Here is a 23,340-nt window from a genome sequence, read left to right on the forward strand (position 1 = left end):
CTGCATCCCCTGCCCCGCGGAAAGCCCTGTGTTTTTCACCCACAGGAACGTGAACACGAATCCCGATGACAATTTCCAGCTTAAAATGGCCGGACCCCTAGGAAAATCTCAGTGATAAAAGGTACTCGTGTTTGTGTCAAGAGAAACCACACACCCAACCTGAAAAGCCAGTATCGACAACCAAAATGACAATGGAAAACTGCACAGCAGAACCACCAAGTATAATGTGACCCGACTGGGCTCCATAGGGAACAGCGTGGAGCGCGGTACGGCAACGGTGAAATGACTGTATTTTTCCAACATTACGGAAACATCCTGAAAGAAGGAGGCAGACCTAGAAAGGTCTGTGCGTTCTCTGTCCCACTTCCTGGCCAGTCCCGGGGTGCTCCCCATGACACAGAGTCTCTGGTCTAGGCTTTAAAAAACAGCTTCCCTTTCCCTCTCTCTCTCACTCTACTCCCCACCCGCAACACAGATTAACCAAAGAGAAGTGATCAGACTGAAAGAATATTTATCAAGTGCCAACTGCATACACTGTACCAGGGGCTTCGGGATGTGACTGAGCAGAAAGACAAACTCCCTGCCCTGGCTCAGCAAGTGCAGCCAGGCCAGAAAGGTCCAGGGAGGGTGTGGCAGTTACTGGGCAAGGGTGGCTGCAGGGCTGTGGGTTAGGGTTAAGGCAAAGCGCCCGGCCCTTTTCAATTCCAGCCGCCGCAGAATCTCTACCTGTTTGATTGGCCCGTTGAATAAACAGAACTTGTGATCGTTTGTACTCAGAGAAGTAAACCTCCCTTGACCTGTTAAGCCCCCTCTGACTTAAACAAACAAACAGCTTTAAAAAAAAAAAACTGAAACAAACTACACATAGAGTAAAATACACAAATCTTAAATACACAGCTTGTTGAATACTGACATTTGTCTCCACCCATGAAACCACCACCCAGATCCAGATGCGTCTGACCATGAAGCGAACCAAACTGGTATATGCTGCAGAAAAATGCAGCATAGAATCTGGTGGATCTCTGATATGCCTTTTTAAAGTTGTTTTATTGCTGTTGTTGATTTGATTTTGATGTTTAGAGATAGTTTACTCTTTTTTGGGGAGGGGAGGGAGTGGGGTAGGTCCACTCCAGCAGGAGCTAGGAAACATTCTCCTGACAGGCACTCACCCAGGACGGAATATTCTGCTTGTTTAAGCTTTCAGGATCCCTAACATCTAAGAAACGTTTAAGAAAACATTCAGACTCCCACCTAATGCTACCATATATTTGCACCCTTCCTGTTTAGAAAGGGGTGTGAAGCAGCTCAACTTTCAGATGGAATCTGGGTGCTTTCTCACGTAGAACACCGCAGACTTAATCCCTGCAACTTTTATTTTTTAATTTTTTTGCGAGCCATTGCTTTTCCTGGGAGAATAGCAAATGACAGAAGATATTATTTTCAGGTCTTCAACTCTCCCTTTTCCAGCTTTGTCTTAGAATTTAAATGAACAGAATAAAAAAAAATTTTTTTTAAGGAAAAACAAAACAGAGAATTCCCTGGCGGTCCAGTGGTTAGGACTCAGCACTCTCACTGCTGGGGGCCAAGGTTTGATCCCTGGTCGCAGAACTAAGTTCCCACAAGACCAAGTCATACATCGCGGCCGGGGCGGGCGGGCGGGGGGGGGGAAGCAAAACAAAACAAACACCTCCCACCCTCAGTGTGGAACACGATCCATGCATCAGAATAGAACAACCTGCTCTCTCCCAGAGCCAAGGATAATTTAAGATGATCTAATTTAAACCATGGGATTCTTTGTTGTTTTTTTCTTTTTTCAAATTGAAGTATAGTTGATTTACAATATTGCGTCAGTTTCAGGTGTACAGTTTAATGACTGAGTATTTTTGCAGATTATACTATACGTTATTACAAGATAATGGGTGTAATTCCCTGTGCTGTACAATATATCCTTGTTGCTTCTCTAGTTTATGTTGGTTTGGCCAAAAAGTTTGTTCGGGTTTTTCCCTAAGATGTTCCAGAAAAACCCAGACAAATTCTTTGGCTAATCAATATATAGTCATTTGTTAATCCCATACCTCTAATTTGTTCCCTCCCCTCTTCAACCATGAGATTCCTTATGGTGGTTCAGGATTAACAAATGCTCAAATCTGAAGCACTTCCTATCTTATACTATAGAACACAGAAAAATATTAGCATGTGAATTCACGTAGTAGCCACGGCTTTCCGGCGGTGTTTGCAGTAAATGCTACGTTTATATGGAACATTATGATGGGCCGGTAGTAGCCTAAGGAAGCAGATGGGCCGTTTCTAACGTGAAGCGCCGCAGAGGCGCTGCTGCGGTCACAGCGCAGCTCACTCACGTCCGCTCTGCCTGCTAGGACAGCTTCTTAGCTTACATATGAGTTTTCAAAGTATGTCAAACTTTTAACATCTATGCATAAAATTGGGAGAATGGAGAACCAGGCAAAAAGGGGATCCCAAAGGTGGGGATTCCCGTTTCCCCACAGCACTTTTTCTTTTAAGATATTTTACAATTTATTTCTTACTTCTTCATTTACCCGCCCTCCACCCAGCACTTTTAACAGCCGCTCCCACCGCCGCTGTTTGGAGTGGCTGCTCTTCCTCGCCTGCTACGCTTTATCAGTTAGCGTCCCCGTCACTGAGTGCCACACTGTGAGCCCATGTCTGTGGACTTCTGCCCACGTCTGATTATCCTTCCAGACGCACAGAGTTTTAGTGAAACATCATACAAAGGCAAGCCTGCGTGCGGGGTTCCCAGAAGCTGTGCGGGCCCAGGAAAGACCCCATGACTTTGAGAAGGTCACTTCTCATTTGCCGCCTTGTTTTCTCCACTTGTAAAACCCGGTGCTGTCCTCACACGTCCTCACGGCGCCCTTGAGGCTTCAAAGGGAAGCATCGTCCAATCTCTAGGTTTCCCTCTTCTGCCCAAATGCTGACGGCTTAGTCCCCGCAACCAACTAAATCAAGGAATTCTTTTTTTTTTTTTTTTGCGGTACGCGGGCCTCTTACCGTTGTGGCCTCTCCCGCTGCGGAGCACAGGCTCCGGATGCGCAGGCTCAGCGACCATGGCTCACGGGCCCAGCCGCTCCGCGGCATGTGGGATCTTCCCGGACCGGGGCACGAACCCGTGTTCCCTGCATCGACAGGCAGACTCCCAACCACTGCGCCACCAGGGAAGCCCAGTCAAGGAATTCTTGATGGTCCACAGCAGGCATGGACAACTTGAAAGAGTTACCTGAACTTTTCAGCTTTAAACAGTACTGTTTAAAAATAAACAGCAAACAACAAACGAAGAACCTCACTGAGTTCAGAGCTGAGACAAATTTTTCCAGCTTTAGGGACAGTGTGGACAGGGTTTCCGTGCTGTTTTCATGCCCTGACACAGGGGGGAAGCCACGCTCGGAGTTAGTGGCCTCTTTGGGAACGACTGGCAATCACGAAAGCTGTGGATCCCATGATGTAAAGATGCGATTTTTATCTCCAACTATCTTCTCTGGGGTGTGAAGGGTTAACACCAGCAAGGTGAGATTTTGCTTTTGTACCCCTTGAGTTTCTAGCTGTCTTTTTTTAAACCTTCAACCCTATCCTCTTGGCAGAAAAGGGGACCTGGCTGTGAACTCGGCATCAGGGCCGACCCTTAGTCTTCCTCTGGGTCTGACATGATGTAAGAAATGTAAATGCTCTGGTTCATCCCAATAGGGCTTTTTTCCAGCAAAGCCTGGCTCAGTGCCAGCTCCCTTCCAGAAGGGAATAACCTTCAAACTCCGGCCCCGTAAGGCTGCAGACAGCAGAGTCCCAGGCCCGATACGGAGTTACAAAGCAGTTCTGAGTAGGAGGGATCTTAATCCCCTCCCTGCCTTTGAAATATTTATCAAGATATGACAGACCTATCCTGACACAAGTGACCTTTCCCGGCAGAGAGAACATAGCCTCAGGCCGGGGAGAAGAAGTCAAGCCAGCTGTCCACCCAGGTGGTGAGAGTTTGGAATTTACTCAGCCCTTGTGAGTCCCACGGCCTGTGCCTACTTCCCTTGGAAAAGAGAACTGAAACTGGTTAAAAATAGCTCTTCTCCAACCCCACCAGCCCTCTGCACTGAAGCTCCCGAGAGAGCCCGGGGTGTAGCACCCACGCTCACAAACGAGAAACAGCGCTCGGTAAAGATGGATATGCGCTCTGTTTCTGTAAATAAGTTCATTTATATCACTTTTTTAGATTCCACATATAAGTGATATCATACAATATTTGTCTTTCTGACTTACTTCACTTAATATGATAACCTCTAGGTCCATCCATGTTGCTGTGGAAATAGACTCACAGACACAGAAAACAAACATAGGGTTACCAGAGGGGGTGGGGGGAGGATAAATTAGGAGCTTGGGATGAACAGATACACACTACTATGTATAAAATAGATAAACAACAGAGACCTGCTCTATAGCACAGGGAACTATATTCAATGTCTTGTAATAACCTATAATGGAAAAGAATCTGAAAAAGAATAGATACATGTTGTGTACATATATGTGTACGTATATACATAGATATGTGTGTATGTACATATAGCTGAATCACTTTGCTGTACGCCTGAAACTACACTGTAAATCAACTACACCTCAATTAAAAATAAAAGGTTAAAAAAACTGATGCGTAGGCGCCCCTCCTCTCTCCAGATGTTCTGCCTTTCCCACCTCCGCCTTCTCTGCAGGAGTAAACTAATCCTTATTCCCAGAGCACTTTGCCCTCTTCTGATCCTGCCCTTCTCTCCTTGCCCTTGGCCACACTCCTCTTTTCCCAACACTGCCCCCCTGCAGCCCCCCCAAGTTCCCTGAGGGTCTGCTCACCCAGAGGTCACCTGCACCTAGAGGGAGGGGCTGTTCCTCGGATAAAGGGCTAATACGGAAGTAACCACTAGAGGGTGACATAATTACACACAAGCGGCTTCCTGGGGCCTGAGTGAGGCCGGAGCCGGCCAGGCGTCCCGCTGGAGGCCCGGAGACGGAGCCAGGCGTGAGCACGTCACCCCAGTGAGCACACTCACAGTGGTGCCCGCAGGCTCCGCCCTCGCAGTCTCTGTGTCTCATACACACACACACAGACCCACTTTGGCCGTCTACCAACCAGGGCCTTAGGCGTTGCACACGGAAGCCACCCCTCGTCATGGCCCATGACCGTTCATGGCGGGTCAGCATCTCAGTCACTAGCAGCTGCTGCTTTCATAGACACTCCTCGTTTGGTGTCGCACAGCAACTGCACCCTAGCCAGGTGCGCTGACAAACTCAACACGCATCCTCAGGGCAGCGGAGCAGTGGTTTAGAAAGCGGCTCTAGGTCTAGACCATGGCGTTGAAATCCCGGTTCTGTGGGCCGGATCGTCTGGAGCACTGACCTCTGTGCCGTGGTTTCCCCACCAGGAAAATGGAACCTACTTCACAGTCGTGTGGGTGGATCTATGGGAGGAAGAGCTGAGTCATACTCGTAAAGACCTTCAGAGAATGTCTAACACATAATAAATGTGCAATAAATAGCAGGTATTCTGGGGACTTCCCTGGTGGTCCAGTGGCTAAGACTCCCCGCTTCGACTGCAAGGGGCCTGGGTTTGATCCCTGGCTGCGGAGCTAAGATTCTGCGTGCTGCGTGATGAGGCCAAAAAAAGGAAAAAAAAAAACAACAGCTATTTTGCCGATGGCCAGGAGCCGTACTAGGAGGTTCCGTGCGTTATCCCGTTCAACCCTCACACAGCTCCCAAGATAAGAACATCACTAGTCCTATTTTACAGACGAGAAAACCGAGTCTCAAAGTGATGAAATAGCTCGTCCAAAGTCACAGAGCTGATAAGTGATGAAGTCAAGGTTTTGACCCCAAATCTGTCTGACTAAAAACCCACGTTCTATCACTACCTCACGGGGAAAACTTCGGACTTCACACCAGAGACTCAAAGGCAAAAGATGGGGGGGGGGACATAATTATTTTAAATATTATTTGTGTTTTACTAAAAAAGGAGAGACTTCAAGAAGTATAATTTCACAAAAGTTTTAAATCAGGAGAAGGAAAACCAGGGGGTGGGAGGTTCCAGCAGTACCTGGGAAACCCACTGGATGTGCAAATTCTCGGCACCCCCCAGACATCTGACTCAGAGACCTTCGAAGTTACTCTGATACACATGCAAGTCGGAGAAGCCCAAGAAAGCATGAGAGTTGGTGATGAAAACCGAGGTCAGAGGAGAAAGGATGGATGTGTGTCTGGCAGACTCCGAGTCTGGGACTGTCTCTTGCTTTTCTGAATGGAGCACGACTCTTTCCGACTCAGGGAGGAGGGACTGAGGGGCACAGAGACAGGGGGCTCCCCCGACGTGAGGGACCATCTCATCACGCTCTTGCGAGTGTGCTGTTTCCGCTCCTTTAACCTGCGCATTTCTTAAAAACAGGAAATGACATTTTTAAATGCTTAACTTTCAGTAAGGATGTATCTGTACAATTCGGGGGCACATCCACGTGGGGCTTTTTTTGATGGTTCATTTATAAAAGAAAAAACCAGAACAGTGTTTATTAGCTCCCTCCTAACGGCCAGGTTCCCCCGAGGGCCCTCCCTTTCCCCTGCGTGGTTTTTCTCAATGAGTTGTCACCACAGTTCTGTGACCAGGAGTGACTTTTCACTTTATAGATGAGGAAATTGTAGCTCAAAGCGCTGAAGCCACCCTGCCAGAGGGCACGCAGGCATAATGGAAGAGCCGGGACTCCACCGCACAACTTGGGCTGCAAGTCTGGGGGACACTTAACTCCTCAGGACACCGCCTGGGGAACAGCCCTGTGTCAAGGGGCCTCGAGTCACGGGCACCTAGAGGAGCCCCCCTCGGACCCGGGCCGTCCCAGGGGTCAGTCAATGTCTCAGTGGTCCCCTCTCACTGCCCCCAGGGTGGGAGGCACCAAGCTCTATTGTGGGGCAAAACGAGGAGAAAGACAGCTGATTTAAAATAATTTTTTCCCAAGGCAATCTCTGTTCTAAAAACAGTAGCCAAGTCCAAACCATGAACTAAGAATTTCTGACTTCAGATGCCAAATTCCGGTTCCAGATAGACAACAGTTAAAATAAAGTTTCTTATTCTTGAAAGAGAATAAAGAGAAAAAGCTAAGAATTCTTTGAAAAGGTGACTCTTTTTGGGGGGCCACGTCGCACGGCTTGTGGGATCTTGGTTCCCCGACCAGGGGTTGAACCCGGGCCCTCAGCAGTGAGAGTGCAGAGTCCTAACCACCGGGCCGCCAGGGAATTCCCTGAAAAGGAAATTTTCAATATTCTTCAATGCTGAAGAATCAGAACAATGTATGACAATGTATGTTTGCTATTATGGCATTCTTATTTTTTCCTAAACTAGTAAGGTAAAGCCAGCCTGTTCTCTAAATAAATTTCCACCCTATGTAATGACTTTCCTCTCATCAACACTATTCAAATTCGAGGCTTCTCTGTAGTGGTCCTCTAAACTGAGAACATTTTATTTATAACCATCACTCCATTGGCACTTACCCCACTGATAATACGGAAATTATTTTGTGGCGCGTTGCTGGGTCCTGAGTCCTAAGAAGCAGACGTACCCTCTGCATCTTTGTCTACTCCAGGGCACAGAGCCGTGCGCACCAGCTGTAGGAACATTTCCTGAACGATCACATGATTGAAAACCCACCTTCCCAAGCGTTCAGTACTTGGAAATGGCTACATTTACAATATGGCTTGTTTTATTTTAGGGTTGTCATAGCTACCTGCTTGGTAACAAGTACCTAAGGTGTTTGTTAATAATAACTGACACTTGGGGTTATTGAATCAAAGTATTTCTAATCCTTTGGTCGGGCACCTGAAAATATGAAGATATATGTTAGGCTTCCCTGGTGGTGCAGTGGTTAAGAATCTGCCTGACAATGCAGGGGACACATGTTCAAGCCCTGGTCTGGGAAGATCCCACATGCCGCGGAGCAACTAAGCCCGTACACCACAACTACTGAGCCTGCGCTCTAGAGCCCGCAAGCCACGACGAGTGAAGCCTGTGCGCCTAGAACCTGTGCTCTGCAACAAGAGAAGCCACCGCAATGAGAAACCCGAGCACCGCAACGAAGAGTAGCCCCCGCTCGCCACAACTAGAGAAAGCCCGCGTGCAGCAATGAAGACCCAGGCAGCCAAAAAAATAATTAATTAAATAAAATTTTTAAAAAATAAAATATATGTTACAGTTAACACTCAAAAGTTGCAAACAACATATTTCAAATGCAGCCGCATTTCCAGTGTAAAAGGAGGGGGTGTCCATTCATCCGGGGGCGATTATTAATAGCACCCCATCTCTTTCGCATGAGTTTTTCCAGTTTGTCCATGAAAGGGCACAGTCATCCTCAGGAGAGGGCTCCAGCTACCCAGACCTCAAGCCCTTATTTTTATTGGGGTGGATAAAGCCCTTGTTTACAGGATACAATGAACTAATAATTTGGGAGAGAGTAAACAAATATTTTGGGGTGCTCCAGCAATTTGCTGACGTGAGGACAATTTTCACCTATTTTTCCTATTTATTTACATCTTCATTTCACAATGTTGGTTCTGTTTAAATCTTTTCATTTCTAATTGTGGTAAAATATATATAACGTAAAACTTACCACCTTAACCATTTTAAAGTATACAATTCAATAGTGTTAAGTACATTCACATTGTGCAACAAATTTCCAGAACTTGTTCATCTTGCAGAACTGAAACTCTGTGCCCCCAAACAGCTCCCCTCCCTCAGCCTCTGGCAGCCACCCTTCTACTTTCTGTTTCTGTGATTCTGACTATTCTACATGCCTCATATAAGCGAAATAATACAGTATTTGTCTCTTTGTGAGTGGCTTACTTCACTCAGCATGATGTCTTCAAGCTCCCTCCATGCTGTGGTGTGACAGGACTTCCTTCCTTTTTAAAGGCTGAATAATATTCCGTTGTATGGGGAGACCGCCTTGTGTTTATCCATGATCTGTGAGGGACGCTTGGATTGCTCCTACCTTTTGGCTGTTGCAGACAATGCTATGAACTTGGGTGTACAGATGGTGCGTCTAGACTCCGCTTTTATTTGTTTTTGGTATATGCCCAGAAGTGGAATTGCTGGATCATGAGGTAGTTCTATTTTTAAGTTTCTGAGGAGCCTCCGTACTGTTTCCCACAGCAGCCGTACCATTTCACATTCCCACCAACAGCACGCCAGGGCTCCAATAGCTCTACCTCCTCGCCAACACTTGTTATTTTCTGTTTTATTCATTGTAGCCATCCTAACGGGTATGAGATCATATCTTATTGTGGTTTTGATTAGCATCTCCCTAATGCTTAATGTTGAGCATCTTTTCACCTGCTTGTTGACCATCTGTATGTCTTCTTTAGAGAACTGTCTGTTCAAGTCCTTTGCGCATTATTCAGTGAGGTTGTTCTGTTGTTGTTTCTAGTTAAATCTTCTCTTTGCACTCAGTGAATCAAGTCCTCACTATGTCTTACCTTTTCTCTAATCAAAAGGTGCCCCAGGATACTCTCCTGCTTAGAATTACTTAGGAATAGAGAGAATGTTGCCTTGAAGTGGGGAAGTAGTTGGAAAGGCACGATCTTATAAACCTCAGATATCCATTGTTATTGGTGGTCCAGAAAAGTTTTGACATGTATGAAGTCTTTTGTAAAGAGATTATATAATTGTTATCGTTCTCATTCGCTTCAGTTCAACCACGTTTACAGAGCGCCTACTGCGAGGCATCCACTGTGCCATGGACACATTAGAGTTAACATAAAACACACACGACCTGTTTTAACTCCTTTGATCCAACGCCCACCAGCTAGGCTCTGGGTCACTGTTTCTGGACATCTACATTCTGTTTTCAAAAACATAAATTTTATTTAATTTATTTTTATTTTTGGCTGAGTTGGGTCTTCGTTGCTGCACACAGGCTTTCTCTAGTTGCGGTGAGCAGGGACTACTCTTTGTTGCAGTGCGCGGGCTTCTCATTGCGGTGGCTTCTCTTGTTGCGGAGCACAGGCTCTAGGCGTGTGGGCTTCAGTAATTGTGGGTCGTGGGCTCTAGAGCGCAGGCTCAGTAGTTATGGCACACGGGCTTAGTTGCTCTGCGGCAGGTGGGATCTTCCTGGACCAGGGCTCGAACCCGTGTCCCCTGCATTGGCAGGCGGATTCTTAACCATTGCACCACCAGGGAAGCCCTGGACACATATATTCTTGAATGAAGAGTTTAAAAGCCACGGATCTCTTCTGATCTTTCCTGCCTCTCTGTGTGAGGAAGCATACATCCTTTTTTTTTTTTTAATATTTATTTATTTGGTTGTGTCAGGTATCAGTTGTGGCTCGCAGGCTCCTTCGTTGAGACATGCGGGCTCCCTAGCTGTGGCATGAGAACTCTTAGTTGCGACATGCATGTGGGATCTAGTTCCCTGACCAGGGATTGAACCCAGGCCCCCTGCATGGGGAGCGTGGAGTCCCAACCACTGCGCCACCAGGGAAGTCCCAGGAAGCATACATCCTTAAGTAAGCCTCATCTTTGGGTTGGGCCTCACAATTTTCCCAGGCCCCACCCAGATGAAAAACACACCCTATCTAAAAAAACAGTGTCTTCAAAATTCTTGGTAAAGTTCTAGAGACTCTGTACACAGGGCTATCACCTCTGCTCTAAACAGAAGTTCAGAACTCATTCAGAAAAAAACTTCACCTCGGTTGCAAGCTGCTGAATCGTATACAAAGTCTCGACCTGGGCTCCAAATACAAGTGGCTGTCCACGGGCCCCTCTACGTTGATACACATCTTCTCCAGACCACCAGTCTCTGGCCCATAATTCCCTCCACCTATTTTTGTGTCCTAAATCACAGCCTAAACTGAAACCCCCAAGAAGCCAGCGCACGTGAAACTATCCCTATTCTCGGGGTTGCATTAGGAACAATGCGAAATGTCAGGCTGAGACAGGGCTCAGAGAGGCTCATGGTTTCCCAGAGGGTAACTGTTGAGAAGATCCCTGGAGATTATCCAGTCAATCTGCCCTAGTGAAACACAAGGAAACTGAGCCGCAGAAAGGGGAGACACTTCCTCCATGCCCCAGACTCAGCAGAGGGCTCACCTGATGCCACTCTGTTTCCCCACTAATGTGCATTTTCTAAGATACTTCTTGATGTTTATTCTCCTGTTTATTGAACGTGAACACAATCATATTGCTGAAAATCTTTGTCGTATATTTGAATGCCTTACATAAAAGGTCCTGAATTAATACCACTCTAGAGTTAAACTCAAGAAAAAACTTCGCGAGAGCTAGGAGCAGGTGGTCAACTTCTCGAGAAAGTGCTTCCGGGCACATCTGAACTACTTTTTCAGACTTGAGAGCGGCAGCGGGTCTGGAGGAGGGGCACGGCTAACCAAGCCCCTCCTCTTCAGGTCAGCCCCCCCACGCCCCCCCATTGGTGGTCTAGCACTTTGTTTTGCGACAAGGAGGATTAAGGTTTTGTGGATTAAGACCTTGATATCAACACAAACACATCTACATCCACAGAACAACAGGAAAAGTCACTTCACGTAGCGCGTTAGGTAAAAGTTTACGCGGCAGTGACTGAGACCAGTGTACGCCTAAATACAGCCCAGGAGAAGAGTGCCAACCCAGGTGCAGCGCAGAACTGAGACTCTCACTGCACAGCACATTTGGAATCTTCTAGATGACCAACACAACCCTACGTGATTCCAGGAGGGTTATAGAAATCTCTGGGCCTTACACCACGTGCATCGTGGGTGAAGGATTTTGCTTCTGCATTTCCTGATTTAGGAACAGGGGAGGTGGGCGGCAGTCTAAAAAGGTACTACGCCTATTACCTATCTGTATGCATTTGGCCCGCTACTGGTCTCCTGGGCAAAAGAGAAGTGGCCAAAAGGGAACCTCATATACTGAACACGGAACCCAGTCAAAACCTTGTTCAGGTTCTCAAAGAATCAATGAAACCATTCTCCTTTTTTGATAGCTGAACCAGGCTGTCTTGCATCTTGTTGTGCGGATCCACAAATTCCTTCAAAACACAGAGGGTCATTTTCTGGCTCCAAAATTCTTGGTTTGAAGGTAATTAAAATGAATCTCTTTTGAAACCCTATCCTCTGAGTGGCATTTAAGACCCAGGAGCCACGCTCTAGACTGGAGCATTCCATGGTTCCAGAGAACAGTTTGTAAACGAACAGACATTTGCTGGAGCATCTTAAACCAAGCCCAATCGTCACTCTGTTTTGTCAAAAGATAAAATTGTATCGGCACATACGAACACATTGACTGTCGGCACAACTGGGCCCTTCATCGTCTAAGAGGCTGACAAGAAAGAAAGCGGTGGCGATAGGGTTGAGGTGAGGCTGCTCCCTCCGGGCGCGAGGCAGGCGGAGGAGACGCGGCGCAGCCCAGGGCTGCCGGCCGAGTGCGGAAGCGGAGGAAGTTGTGATGCATAAGGAGCCGAGGGAGCGCACTGGCGGCGGTGTCTGGAAACACCCGGAACATGCTAGAAGGAAGTGGTAATGGCTAGATCCAGAGTGCGCACTGGGGGGAGGCCGTGCTCGGCTAAGGGACGCGTGGGTAGGCCTGAGTTTCTCCCCAGTTCAGGGCACAAGACTGGAGAGAAAGGAACCGTGGGAAGCCGCCCACTGGGGTGGACCGAGGAGGTGGCAGCACAGACGCGCGGCGGGGCCCCGGGGACGGAGGCGGGGTGGAGAGCGGGGCGGTCACCGAGCAGCGGTCCGGGGAGGAGGGTCTTGCGGGAGGATAAAGGGAGCGGGCGGGAGGCTGGGCCAGGAGCGCGCGGGGAGGCCTCGGACCCGGCGGCGCGGAGCCTAGACGCGGGCCGGGCGTGGCCGGCAGCTCCCCGCGGTCGGTGGAGGCGGCGGAAGCGGTGGCGGCTGGCCCGGCCGGCGCCCCGACGGCGCGCACAGGGTTAACCCGCGGCGGGCCGGCGCTCGGTTTCCAGGACAACGCCGGCAGTTCCGGCGCGCAGGCTCGTACCATCGCGCGCGCGCGGGGGAGCGCGGGGGGCGGGGGCGCGGAGGCGCGGAGAGCAGCGGGTCCGGCCCGGACGCCCCCGGCGCGGCCGCCGCTCGCCCCGGGTCGGCTCCGCGCGCGCGCTCCGTGCCGGCCGGCGCTGCCCCGCGCGCGGACGCGGGGGCCGAGCGCGCGCCGGCCCGAAGTCCCCCCGCCGGGGCGGCCGAGTGCGGGCGGCCCGCTGGCAGCTTTGAAAAGCGGGCGAGGACAAAGGCGGCCGCAGCCTCCCGGCGCCCAGCCCGAGCGCGCAGCCCGGCCCGCGCGGCGCCGGAGGATGCGGCCGGGGGCGCGGCGGCGGCGGCGGCGGCGGGGCGGCGCGGGCCGGGCGCGGCAGAGCTGAGCCCAGCAAGGGCCGGGCTGCGGGGGCGCCCGCCCGGGATGTGAGCGCCGAGCGCGCCGGGCGGGGAGGGCGGGCAGGGCGGCAGGAAGGACGCGCGGACGGGAGGAGGAGCGGCGCCGAGCCGGAAGGCGGGAGGCGCGTCCGTTGGGCCCGCGGCGCGGCCGGCCAGCCGCCTCGTCGCTCGGGCGGGAGCGGGGCCCGCGCCTCCTCCCCGACGCCGCGGGGAGGAAGATGGAGACGCACATCTCGTGCCTGTTCCCCGAGCTGCTGGCCATGATCTTCGGCTACCTGGACGTGCGCGACAAGGGGCGCGCGGCGCAGGTGTGCACGGCCTGGCGGGACGCCGCCTACCACAAGTCGGTGTGGCGGGGGGTGGAGGCCAAGCTGCACCTGCGCCGGGCCAACCCGTCGCTGTTCCCCAGCCTGCAGGCCCGGGGCATCCGCCGGGTGCAGATCCTGAGCCTGCGCCGCAGCCTCAGCTACGTGATCCAGGGCATGGCCAACATCGAGAGCCTCAACCTCAGCGGCTGCTACAACCTCACCGACAACGGACTGGGCCACGCGTTCGTTCAGGAGATCGGCTCGCTGCGCGCCCTCAACCTGAGCCTGTGCAAGCAGATCACCGACAGCAGCCTGGGCCGCATAGCCCAGTACCTCAAGGGCCTGGAGGTGCTGGAGCTGGGCGGCTGCAGCAACATCACCAACACCGGTCTCCTGCTCATCGCCTGGGGCCTGCAGCGCCTCAAGAGCCTTAATCTCCGCAGCTGCCGCCACCTCTCGGACGTGGGCATCGGGCACCTGGCCGGCATGACGCGCAGCGCGGCCGAGGGCTGCCTGGGCCTGGAGCAGCTCACGCTGCAGGACTGCCAGAAGCTCACGGATCTGTCTCTGAAGCACATCTCCCGGGGGCTGACGGGCCTGAGGCTCCTCAACCTCAGCTTCTGCGGAGGCATCTCGGACGCAGGCCTCCTGCACCTGTCGCACATGGGCAGCCTGCGCAGCCTTAACCTGCGCTCCTGCGACAACATCAGTGACACGGGCATCATGCATCTGGCCATGGGCAGCCTGCGCCTCTCGGGGCTGGATGTGTCCTTCTGTGACAAGGTGGGGGACCAGAGCCTGGCTTACATAGCGCAGGGGCTGGACGGCCTCAAGTCCCTGTCCCTCTGCTCCTGCCACATAAGCGACGATGGCATCAACCGCATGGTGCGGCAGATGCACGGGCTGCGCACACTCAACATCGGGCAGTGTGTACGCATCACGGACAAGGGCCTGGAGCTGATCGCCGAGCACCTGAGCCAGCTCACCGGCATCGACCTGTACGGCTGCACCCGCATCACCAAGCGCGGCCTGGAGCGCATCACGCAGCTGCCCTGCCTCAAGGTACTCAACCTGGGCCTCTGGCAGATGACGGACAGTGAGAAGGTCAGGTGAGGGCGGCAGCACCAACTCCCCCGGCCCCGCCCTGTTCGTCCTCCTGCCACCGCCGCGGCCCCCGCGCTCACTCAACACGCACACGTAGACCCAGAGCATTGCCGGGGACGCGGTGGGGGCGATGACGCGGAGCCCCAGTCTCGTCCTCCCCTCCCCCCCCGTTGCGTCCGGGGTCCCTCCGCCACCCACACCCCCTCCTTTTCCCCGAGGATGCGGAGAAGGACTCGCCACCCACCAGCCACTCCTCCCAGCAGGGGTTTGGAGGACGGACTGAGCTACTGTATCCCCGCCGCGCTGCATTTGGAAACGGGGGTGGGGAGTGACCAGTCCTTTCAGCCCTGGGGAGTTGGGGAAAATGTCTGCCTTCACTTAAGCTTTCATTTGAATACTGTGATCTGGTTTTTATTTCGAAACGTATAAAAGCAAACCCAACTACAACGGCCTTTTCACCCTTCTTCCACTTCGTAACTAATCCCAGTCTCTCGTCATCAGTCCTTTGACAGTACTCTGCTACCCACGCTCATTTCATTTGTATTGTCTTTTTTTATTTTTTTGAAGAAAGTTGACATCATGGTCTCTTTTTTTTCTGCTGAGTATAGTCTATATATTATATATATATATAAATTATATATATATATGTGTGTGTGTGTATATATATATATACATATATATATATATATGTGTGTGTGTGTATGTGTGTCTGGCTACCTCGTTTTAGTTTACTTTTTTCTCTGAAGCCCTGGAATTCTACAAGAGAGATATTTTGAGACTGAAACATTTTTGTGCCTGGACTGGAAAGATGCCCATCGGGTTTGTACATCTTTTTTGTTTTGGCTTCTTCCCAAACCCCATCCACCCCGTGTATCCCACTTCACATTCCGGCTCTGCTTTCCTTTTTCTCCTTGTCCATAGGGATTTGAGGGCCCAGCCGTGATCCTAAATCTTGACTTAATTTATAGCACAAATGTGTGGGAGACGTGAGAGTTGGACTGTTTCGTTTTTTGTTATGTTTTGTGTGTGTTTGAGATGCAGATTGTGTCTTGAAAATGATGATTATATATGCAGATTCTGCCCTGCCCTCCCCCTCTTGCAAGTTTCCCCACGAAAAGGTCACACAGTGAGGGTTCCTGTTGGGAGCGGAGGAGCTTCCAGAGCCCCCGGGGCTGAAATGTGAAGGGGAGGAGACTGAAATTCATGTCTTATCTCTGTTCTGTTAATAAAACGGGAGTTTGTGGGTTTTTAAAAATTCTGTTTCTAAATGGAGGAGTAGATGCCTTTATTTTGATGGGGGTTGGGACTTGTGGCTTTAAAAAAAAAATCACTTTTGTGTAGGATGTACATTTTCGTTGGATTTTTTTGGTTTATTGTTTTTTAGAATCCTCCACAGCAACATGCGAGACCATGGAGTAAAAGAAACCCAGAGACCTTTATCAATTAATTGTACTGTTTGTGAATTTGTATAAATAATAACAAAGATCCTCTTAAAACGTTTATATTCTTACAGTAAAAGGTTAAACTGATATTTATATAATAAAAGAGGAAATATGAAGTATGTTTTTGAAAAAAAAAAACCAAAAACAAAAGCCTTGTATCTGTGCATTATTTTTAAGGCGGTGTGTGTTTGGGTCCAGGCCACGGTAGGAGGTGCTGTTTTGTGTCTCTGAAGTAAAAGCATAAGATGCAGAGTTCCGTGCAGCCTGTGCGGTGTGAGCTCACGGTGAAAAATTCATCCTGTATGAGGTTCACCACTGACATCTACATGTTTTGTTGCTAGAAATGGGATTGGAATGGAGGTTTATATAACTTCTGGTTCTGAACTGTCAACAACATGGAAATTTAAAGAAACCGAACAAAATGAAACTTCTTCTTAAACCAGATTTGTAAGAGTCACAGTTTCACCAGGGTGGCCAGTTTTTCTCCACATGGCCGTGAGATCTAGGGGTGATGTTCAAGAAATGCGTCCTGAGATGTGGAAGTGGGAAGAAAGATGGGTTTCTTGACCCTGAGCGGGTGTGGGGAGGCTGCGAGGGGGCGGGGAGGGCGCCAGGGCCATTGTTGGGAAAGTTAAGGGCGCTCAGTCATGCGGACTGCGGCTCAGCGCGAGCAGTGCGGCAGGGCGGGGGCTCGGGCCCCTCCTTAGCATTCCCCGCCAGCCCCGCCGGGTTGGACACTTTCCTGGGGGCGGGGAGGCCGGCCTGGAGTTCTTGCACATTTGCATTTTAAGAAGGCGGCCACTCGAACCCCGGTGAGGGTTCTTAGACTGAATTGGGGCTGAATACCAACAATTCCAGCAAAGAGCTCCCTTTGGTAGACAATAACTAAATCATCTGACACCCTGTGGCTGGGCCGTGGAAACGGAAGTGTATAAATGCGCCAGCAGTGGGGTTTTTCATATTCTTGTTTCGCAGAGGTCCGTCTTACTTGTTTTTGAGGGTTTTTTGTTTTTTTTTTATACTGATCCCAGGAAGAGCCGATAAGAATAGCACAAAACTTTCCTGGATCAACACCTCTTTCCAGGAAGAGAGCTAGAACCAGGTTTCTCTTGGGTAGGACTGTTTTGTAAAGTTTCCAGGCTTGCTGTACGGGCCTGTCACAAAAGCTGCATTGTTCCTTCTTGGAGAGCCACCACAAGTGGGTTTAATGGAGCCTGACACTAGATCCATCTTCCTTTTCTTTGGGGAAGGTGTGGATCTCTTTCTTCCCTCTTAGGTTACAGTGCTTACTGCCTGGAAAAAAAAAAAAAAGTGTGAACCCTAGTAAGAAGAGACTCTGAATCAGGGTCAGCTTTCTGATTTAGCATTTGCCTCTACAGCACACGAAGCTTCCACAAGCTGTGAGTTCCTATTTTTCTTCTTCCAAGAGATCGTGTGGCTGTGCAGATTCAGTCAGTAAGAATCTGGGCACCTCCTATGTCTTAGGCTGTGCTCACCTCCTTCATTTAATACAAAAAGTAATCCTACCAGCTATAACTGGAAGGTTTTCTGCTTCTCTGCTTTGTCTTGGTTTTTAAATATAAGCTTGACTCAAGGCTGGTAAATTACTGTTTGGAAGTTAAGATCACGGGCCTGGTGTCCTCATCCTGAACTGGGCAGAGTTTAGAATGTATCTCAGTGTCTCGGGAAAGATGAGTAAACCTCCTTGCATCAGTCAGAGGTGACTGCTTACCCCTCAACCTTTTTTGACAGAAAGAAAGGAATCAGGGTTGAGAACCAACGATGTGTTCTGCCTGGTACTTGAAAATTTCTCCGAGTCCTCAAAGCAACCTGCTGAAAGGTACCCTCTTTTCCAGATGAGAATACTGCTCGCCTAAAGCCAGCCACTAAGTCCAGCCCCCTTCCACTCCACCACGAGGAGGATCAGCTACTGATCGCACCTTGGTTTCCAGGAAGGCGACCTCCCAGAAGCGAGTGGTGGCTGTCTGAACCCAGGATGGACAGGCTCGGGCCAAGGGCACCACCTGAAAGGGAGCAGAAGTGGAGTTGGCCTCACCACACCTACGGGAATGGAAGGAAATGCTTTTAAGGAATAGGAGCGCTAAGCACATGAGCGGATGTGTAATATGTGGGTGGCGCACAGGTTAAGAGGACTTCAGGGCAATTTTTAGAGTAACAGAAAAAACCTGGCTCAGGTATTTGCCAAAACTCCAGAACTGAAAAAACAAAATAGGAACTTAGCGTAAACTTTATCATCTAGAAGCAATAAACCTCAGTAGGAACTGTGTTGGTGGCAGTCAGGAAAGGGTTCCGTGTACTTGTCCGAGACTCATGGGGCAAAAGCCATGAAACGTCTGCTGAAAAGATGATGTGTAAGTGAAGGGCGGGGTCGGCGGGGTTCAGACAGTGTCTGCAGCCTCCTCAAGACCAGGACGGGCCTCTAGCTAAGAGTGCTGAGTGTTGCTGAATAATTCTCCCTGCCGTAGACGCCTGCCTGCCCAATTCCTCCGTCCTGAGGTGGGGAGGGCCCACTTGATGTATCCCACCTTTGGCAGCAGTGACAAGGATGCTTGCCTAACTGACGGTACATCCTTAAACAGTTAAGAAAATTCAAACCGATCATTATTCTTTCATGATTGAAATCAGCAGCAAAGATCTGAAAAAGCCAATGTTCCTTTTACGACAGCTTCTTTAACGGTAAGAGCCTTCTCTTAAACAGAGACACACGATACGTAAATTGAAGCGTGGCTTAGCCCCCAAATCCACGTGCTTTCCCACAGTGGTTATTAGATGCTGATCTTGCAATATAAGTAAAACCCTTCCCTTCCGACTTAGAGAATCTGAACTCAAGTTTTCAAAGGGGAGAGGGGAGTGGCCCCCAGGGACCACTGTGTTTCCAAAGGATAAGACCCCCTTATTAAGAGATCAGATTTGTAAAACAAAACCAAGACCTCATGCAGCTTCTGACAACCGTTCCTCTGCTCCCAGAGCTCTGCTGCGGCCAGGGGGCCAGTGAGTCAACCCGTGGTTGCCCCCTCTGCTGCCCTTCCCCCTCTGCATCACCCCCTCTTAAAAGTTAATTCTGCCCCTTTAATAGAGGGCAAGACCTAAATTGTGTGCCACCGTGACCCCTGAGGAGTCAGGGGCGAGGCTTTTGGTGAAATCATGTGGGTCCTGGGCAAAGCACAGGATTACCAATCGGAAAGCTGCATTGAATCCCGAGCCAGTGCCCAGGCCACACCTGTCTCGTCTTGTCAAGGTGCTTTGCTCAAATGGTACGGAGCAAGTTAAGTTTTTTGAAAAGTGAATGTTGTCAGACACAGGAGACCTCATATTTGGACCCGTGCCAACTATTGAGAATTTAGAACGTCTCCAAGGTGAGTGCACAGCTGGGCAAAGAGCGAACACTCAGGTCTCGGATAGAAGAGGGGCATTTCCAGACATCTGTACCTGTAAATGTCCACAGCTGATCAGTTTCAGCCTTTTCCTCTTTCGCAGGGGTGGCTCTGATGTGGCCTGGTGGAGCTGCCGGTACCACCTGGAGCGCTGGGTACCATGGACAAAGCCGCTCCTCCCGTTCAGGGCAAGAGGAAGTCGGCACGAGAGCAGAAGTGATGGCACGAGACGGGGTACGTTGACATCCCCCCCAAACAAAACAATCCAAATGGAATTCCTCCATCTCCTGTTTGTTAACCCAAGAAAGTGCACATATTTTCTTAAAAGAAGACTTAAGTTTTTTATTATCTCATCACTCTTCCACTTTGTGTAAAGGACAAATGCCCCATGTCCTGTGCGTTCGCTTTCATCTGTGAGAGTGGACAGCATCCCAGTCACACAGGCGGGATGTGGGTGCGGCCCGCGGACGCACGGAGTCTCGACCGTGTTCGGCTTCCCTGTCTCCGGATTTGTGTTTCCCCAAAGCTGGTGGATGCTGGACATTTAATTTTATAAACGGGGAAAGAGGCTTGACGAGGGTGAAAGACTGTGCCCAGTGACCACCCCAGACTTTACCCATCACCGGGGAGGCCGGTCCCCAGCAGGAGGGAGCGGGGGGTCCTTCCCTGAGCTGTTGTCAAGCAACACCCGACCCCCTGCTTCTGAAGAGAGCTGAGCTAGAGCACATTATTTTCATCTGGAGTAAACGCCCCGAATGCTGAAAGTTATTATTTAATACGCATTACTTATGCAAACTCAGACGTGTACGTTACTCATGCAAACTCCTTTTTCAAGGAGCCGGAAAGCTAGCGCGAGGAGTTGGTAAACGGGCTTAGGGTACCGGGTGGCCCGAGTATGAGTGAGGGTCCAGTCGGTCCCCTGTCGTCCTCAAGCACGTGGGCCAGCTCTCCAGCACTGCTCCATCATGGACGGTGACAAACAGACGACACAAAGGCCTCCATGCTGAGAAGTCACAGCTCCACACGCCCGGGGCCGCCTGTCACAAAGGAGAACTGAGCTGTGAGAGCACGAGGTGTTTTCTCATCACTCAAGGATAAAACGTCCTGACTTTACAGATGTTTTACCTACAAATCCCTCCTGTCCTGAAAGAGTAAAAGGGTCTAGTCCAGTGTGTTCACATCAGCACCGCTTCTGTTCCCTGCTCTCCGGGGGATGTCACCCGCCCTCCAGAGGCTCAGGCCTGCTCATGGTACCAGCAGTGACCCCCTGCCGGATCAGGGCCAGAGCGACAGGAGCGGCACAGACACAGCGGGGAAAGAGCCCAGTCCAGATTCACTTCTTATAAATGGTGTGGAATTACTCCACATGGTTTGGAAAGCACTGTTTTCCTCATCTAAAAAGATGATGCAAATATTTACTACAAATGTTTGTTTGTAATAGTGTTTTTCCTTAGGAAAGGTTTACCCCACACTGGCATTTTTATGCACACGCTTGTGTACGTTTGTGTGGGAATAGCTCCCGGCTTCCACTCTGCTTTTTGAGACGTGGCCTCTAGATAGAGAGGAACCCCCCAAACTGGTCCTCACATTCCTTAGAATCTTCGGTGAAATCCCCGAGGCCAGGACTGGTCAGATGGGTGAAGTAAGGGGGAACTGCCACAGTTAAACCCCTCAAATTCTTAGCCTTCTTCGATGGGAGATACACTAACCAGGGCCTTCCGTTTTTACCTCAGTGTTTTAAACCTTAGCTTCCTAGCTTCAAAGCCCACTGCTATGAACTACCAAAAAGAGAAAAGGCCAGTAGGTGTGCCTTGAGCAAACTATATGAAAATACAGCATTAAAGTGACAGCTTCGAGCTCTTCTAGTTCATTTCCAATGCACAAACTTCAGCGTCTTTCAGGGATATACGGTACGGCCAGGTTCTGTGGCCTGAACGTTGTCGAGCTCCCAGCGCAGCTTCCTGACATAGCAGGCAGAGAAGCTCTTCGGGTTTTCTGAGCCTGGACTGGATAGACGACTGGCCTTCCCAGCCTCCCTGACGTCCAGACGCCTGGCCATTGTGCTCGGAGTCAAAGGGCGACAGGACAGTGACCCACAGCAAGGCAGCTGGCCTATCTTTTCCCCCACACGCAAGGGTCTAATGCTCAACGGAATCACAGGAGGACCCGCGGAAATTCACTCCAGTAAAGCAGGGCACAGGGTTTCGCAGTGACAGCCTCACCCCTGCTTGCGTCGGAAGCTGAACTGCGTCTCTGTAAGTTAGGAGACAGGTCGCACGGCACCTCGTGAAAGGCAGGGGTGGAAAGTCAATCTTGCCTCCTGCTGCGTTGTTCCTCGACCTTCCCATCCCTCGCAAACGCTCTTCCACCTTCTCCCACCCATTCACCCTCCCCGCGGGGCTGCAGCCCTGCGTCGTGGCCACACCAGTGTCAGAGGCGGGCGTCTGGCCTCGTGCTTTCCTTTACCCCAAGTGCACTAAGACGATTTTAGGATCCACTGTGGGGCAGAAAAGTAAAGTACGGTTCATGCAAAACTCCACGTATGTTTTCCACGTGGAAAGACGGACTGTCTTTATCCACGGCGCCTGCTAGCCCCGAGACCCGTCAGCAGGTGGCAGCATTGCCTGTGAGCCGGATGCCCTCCGGCAGGTGCCCCCGGTCGCCTCCCCACAAAGACCTTCCCGGTGTGAGTGAGAGCTGGCGAGACAACCTCATGTCGCCAAGAAGATGAAATGGAATTTTTAAGTATTGGTGGAGTCAGGGACCCCGGAGCTGGGCACTCGGTTTGGGAGCAGGTATCAGATGCGCCTTCGGGACGGTTCCCTGATGTAGCTGGCGGGAATCAAACATCAACTCCTAACTTTTCTTTAAGACCATCTCATACAGATCCTGTTAGATTGCCATATTCGGGGAGTTTGGGAGAACAACTTGGGGAAAAGTTTACACTCACACATGGAAACATCCATTTTAACAGGAGGAGCAAAAGCGCTGCCTTTATTACACACACAAACAAAAATATTAAAAAATGTTAGGAGTATCAATTTCTAGTTTTTATTATCAACATGAGGATCTTCTAAAGGAGCCCACGAAAGTGAGAATGATTAAGAGCCCTGATACAGCAGTGAGGTTGCTCACATACCTAAATTCCTCCCCTGGAAAACAGACATTAGGGACAGGAAGCAGAAATGAAGGAGAAAGAACTTCGGAGCCAACTTGGCCAGATTCCGTAAAACGCCACAACGAGGGACAGGCTGGGGTCTCCCGCCGTCTTGGCCCCGACCGTCTGGCCTTGGGGCATGAAAGCAAGGATCTGAAGGGCAGGTGCAGATGTGGAATCAAAGTGTGGAAGGTGGAGGTGGCCGTGTCCCGCGGCTGCACCTGCCACGCCGTGCCATCCCAATGAGGCTCGCCACCAGCACGGTGACGCAAAGGCCATTTTTGGTTAGAAAATGGGAGAAGAGAAAGGAGAAGCTTCTGGAACTCAGGGCCCAGGCACGAAGCTGATCACTGCTCCTGCCAGCAACCAAGAAGGTCGTAGGAAACCAGAAAACCTCCCGGCAGCTCCGTGGACTCTCAGGCTGTGTGTCAGTGACACACAGAACGAATACAGATTCAGGGAAACAACCCGGATAAAGGAAACAGGTGGCCGGGGAGAGAAAAGAGGACACGGAG

The 23,340-nt window shown here is 50.5% G+C and overlaps 2 protein-coding genes across 3 annotated transcripts in view; one reads left to right on the top strand and one right to left on the bottom strand.

Moving 5' to 3' along the window:
- Positions 1–23,340, bottom strand: part of WNT5B (Wnt family member 5B) — a 94,184-nt gene that overhangs the window by 32,337 nt on the left and 38,507 nt on the right. The window lies entirely within an intron of this gene.
- Positions 12,553–21,976, top strand: FBXL14 (F-box and leucine rich repeat protein 14). 2 transcript variants are annotated; one of them, XR_007470277.1, is made up of 3 exons: positions 12,553–14,836; positions 18,130–18,645; positions 19,772–21,976. XR_007470277.1 is itself a non-coding variant. In XM_049694850.1 (2 exons), exons 1-2 carry the CDS (start codon positions 13,638–13,640, stop codon positions 18,131–18,133), a joined length of 1,203 nt encoding a protein of 400 aa, XP_049550807.1. In that variant the 5' UTR covers positions 12,553–13,637; the 3' UTR covers positions 18,134–19,452. The 2 variants fall into 2 exon arrangements, 1 of the variants encoding a protein (XP_049550807.1); XM_049694850.1 differs by lacking the exon at positions 19,772–21,976 and having other exon boundaries at positions 18,130–19,452.

Source organism: Orcinus orca, chromosome 11, assembly GCF_937001465.1.
Source record: "Orcinus orca chromosome 11, mOrcOrc1.1, whole genome shotgun sequence".
Taxonomy (NCBI): Eukaryota; Metazoa; Chordata; class Mammalia; order Artiodactyla; family Delphinidae; genus Orcinus; species Orcinus orca.

Coding starts and splice junctions, on each gene's coding strand:
- FBXL14 (XM_049694850.1), top strand. CDS start 13,638: ATGGAGACGCACATCTCGTGCCTGTTCCCCGAGCTGCTGGCCATGATC.